This window comes from Neopelma chrysocephalum, unplaced genomic scaffold (assembly GCF_003984885.1).
Source record: "Neopelma chrysocephalum unplaced genomic scaffold, ASM398488v2 Primary Assembly neopelma1_138, whole genome shotgun sequence".
In the NCBI taxonomy this organism is placed as follows: Eukaryota; Metazoa; Chordata; class Aves; order Passeriformes; family Pipridae; genus Neopelma; species Neopelma chrysocephalum.
This window is the reverse complement of record NW_020897800.1, coordinates 2,533,180-2,535,778: the sequence shown is the minus strand read 5'-3', so window position 1 is coordinate 2,535,778 and position 2,599 is coordinate 2,533,180. Positions and strand designations below refer to the sequence as shown.

General features: G+C 52.1%; 1 protein-coding gene across 1 annotated transcript in view; it reads right to left on the bottom strand.

The window, feature by feature from the left end:
• Window positions 1-60: 60 nt before the first annotated feature.
• Window positions 61-2,599, bottom strand: part of POU2F3 (POU class 2 homeobox 3) — a 41,160-nt gene continuing 38,621 nt past the window's right edge. Inside the window, exons 13-14 of the mRNA XM_027699329.1 lie at window positions 2,013-2,145; window positions 61-710 (exon numbers count right to left, since the gene is read on the bottom strand). Of these exons, the coding sequence (XP_027555130.1) occupies window positions 671-710; window positions 2,013-2,145 (173 nt within the window). The 3' untranslated portion in view covers window positions 61-670. The remainder of the gene's footprint in view (window positions 711-2,012; window positions 2,146-2,599) is intronic.

Genomic DNA, 2,599 nt, shown 5'->3' with positions numbered 1-2,599 from the left:
TAAAGGGGGATGAAAAAATAAAGGGGGATGAAAAAATAAAGGGGGATAAAAAATAAAGGGGGACGAAAAAATAAAGGGGAGGGGTGAAAAAAACAAAAAGCACCTTTGGAAAGAGCAGAATGGCTCAAAGCAAAGCAAGTTTGGAAGTGGATAAAGCACAGTTGGCCTTGGAAATCTATGGAAAATCGAGGCTGATGTGTGGACACGGGGCTGTGGTGAAATGAACTGGGTCCCCTCGGCTCAGTTTGGGGTTCGTGGGGTGTGTGCGTGACAGCAACAGCAGGAGAGCCCCTCCTCGGGGGAGGGTTTAGGGGGGAGAAAGGAGAGTCCTGACACAAGAAATCCTTCCAGGGTAGAGCCTGCCAGGCGATCCCAGCGAGGATGCAGAGGCTTGCAAGCAGAGGGCAGTGTGTGACATGCGGGCAGGGCTAAGCAAGGGCTCGGTCGTGGAGGGAAACGTTCGTGGGGCTGGGAATCCTTGGGGAAAATCGGCTGCAGTTTGGAGTCCCTGGAGAGCTCCGCTGCTCCAAGGGTTCCCTCGGACAAGGCCTTCGCGTGGCAGCACTTGGAAGGCACTGGAAGGCCGGGTGTTGCCCCAGGAATTATTCCTAGAGGAGTTGGTCCATGGCTCGGAGCCGGAGCTCCGTTGACACGCGGTGGAGGGGGGCTCTCAGTGGAGGTAGGTAGGTTGGTTCCATCGGTACCAGGATCTGTTTGCAACACAGGGAACAAGAGCTACAGTTGGTGACGCTTCCCCCTTGAAATAAAAACCATCATCATTCCATTTGTGACCTCACTTCACTTGGCAGATGATCCTTTGCTCCTGCAGCAACCCCCTGACTTTCTAGGTAAGATCTTCATGATTCCATGTGCTACCCGGCTGTTGGACTTGCCCAGTGTAAAAGGAGGTCTGATCCATGACTCAAATCCCACCCTCTGCTCCATTTCCTTCCTCACACACCATCCCTGATGTGCTGGGGCAGAAGCTACAAGTGCAGAGAGCCCTGAGCAGCCCAGGCATCCTCAGTGAATTATCCAGGAGGGCTCTGAGCCCGTGTCTGGCTCGATGCTTTTGCAGCATCGAAGGGCAGGACAGAGTGAAAAAAAAAAATCTCTGTTCTGCCACTGTGAAAGAGTCACTGACAGCACAGCTCTCTGGGTGGCACTGCAGGAGAGAAAATTGGCTGTGGAGGGGGTTGTACAAGCAGAAACAGCAAAATAAGCCTTTCTCTGCTTCCTCCATGCAAAGGGTTAGGTTAGGACAGTCCTCCTGGCCAGTTTATCTATTCAGTTTGATTTATTTTTTCCCTTTTTTTTAATCAGCATAGCTTTTCAGGCGAAACTTGATTTGTTATTTGTTTTCAAGCAGAAAAAGAGCCATATCCCAACAATCATGGAATATGCTGAGTTGGCAGGGACCCGCAAGGATCATCAGTCCAACTCCTGGCCCTGCCCAGGACACCCCAACAATCCCATCCTGTGCCTGAGAGCGTTGTCCAAACCCTCCTGGAGTTCTGGCAGCCTTGGGGCTGTGCCCACTGCCCTGGGGAGCCTGGTCAGTGCCCAACCACCCTCTGGGGGAAGAACCTTTTCCTGAGATCCAACCTAAACCTCCCTGACACAGCTCCAGCCATTCCCTGGGGTCCTGTCCCTGCTCACCCAGAGCAGAGATCGGAGCTGCAGCCCCCTGAGCTCTGCCCTCAGTCTCCTCTCTTCCAGGCTGAACAAGCCAAGTGCCCTCAGCCACTCCTCACATGACCCCTCCAGACCCTTCACCATCTTCACAGCCTCCTCTGGACACTCCCTAACAGCTTTATATCTTTCTTATTTTGTGGCTGCCAAGATGCTCCAGGTTGGATGTGAAGCTTCACATCAGGACGTGCCACCACTCCACCAGCTGCTGGAGTCTCCAAGGGGAGTCTCCAAGTCTCCACGTTCCTCCCTAAGATCCCACTGCTTCCCTCCCCAGCCTCCCAGTGCCCTGGTGAGCTGTGGGGCCCTCTCTGCCTTACCCTGAAGAGTTGAAACCAGAAGAGTTCATGGCAGCTTTGGAGTTGCTCTGGGCTGTGCCGGGGCTGCTGGCATGGAGGGCACTGCCAGGGGACGAGGGCCTGCTGGAGTTCCCTGGGGAACACGATGATGTTACTGTGTGTGAGAAAGCACAGTAAGGCTGGGCTCTCCTCCTCCTGCCCAGGACAGCCCAAGCCCAAACATTCCCACCAGATCCTGTCCCCATCCTGTTGTCCCTCTGATTCCCTGCCTGCCCTGCAGGGGCTGTGCCCCAGCCACAGGGAAAGTGGGAGACCCCAGGACTGCTCCCTGGGGCCCTTGGTTCCGATTCCTATTACTATTTCTATTTTTATTCCTATTCCTACTTCTACTCTTATTCCTATTTCTATTCTTATTTCTACTCTTATTCCTGTTCCTATTTCTACTCTTATTCCTATTTTTATTCCTATTTCTATTCCTATTTCTACTCTTATTCCCATTTATACTCCTATTCCTATTCCTACTTCTATTCCTATTCCTACTTCTATTCCTATTCCTACTCCTATTCCCATTTATACTCCTATTCCTATTCCTACTTCTATTCCTATTT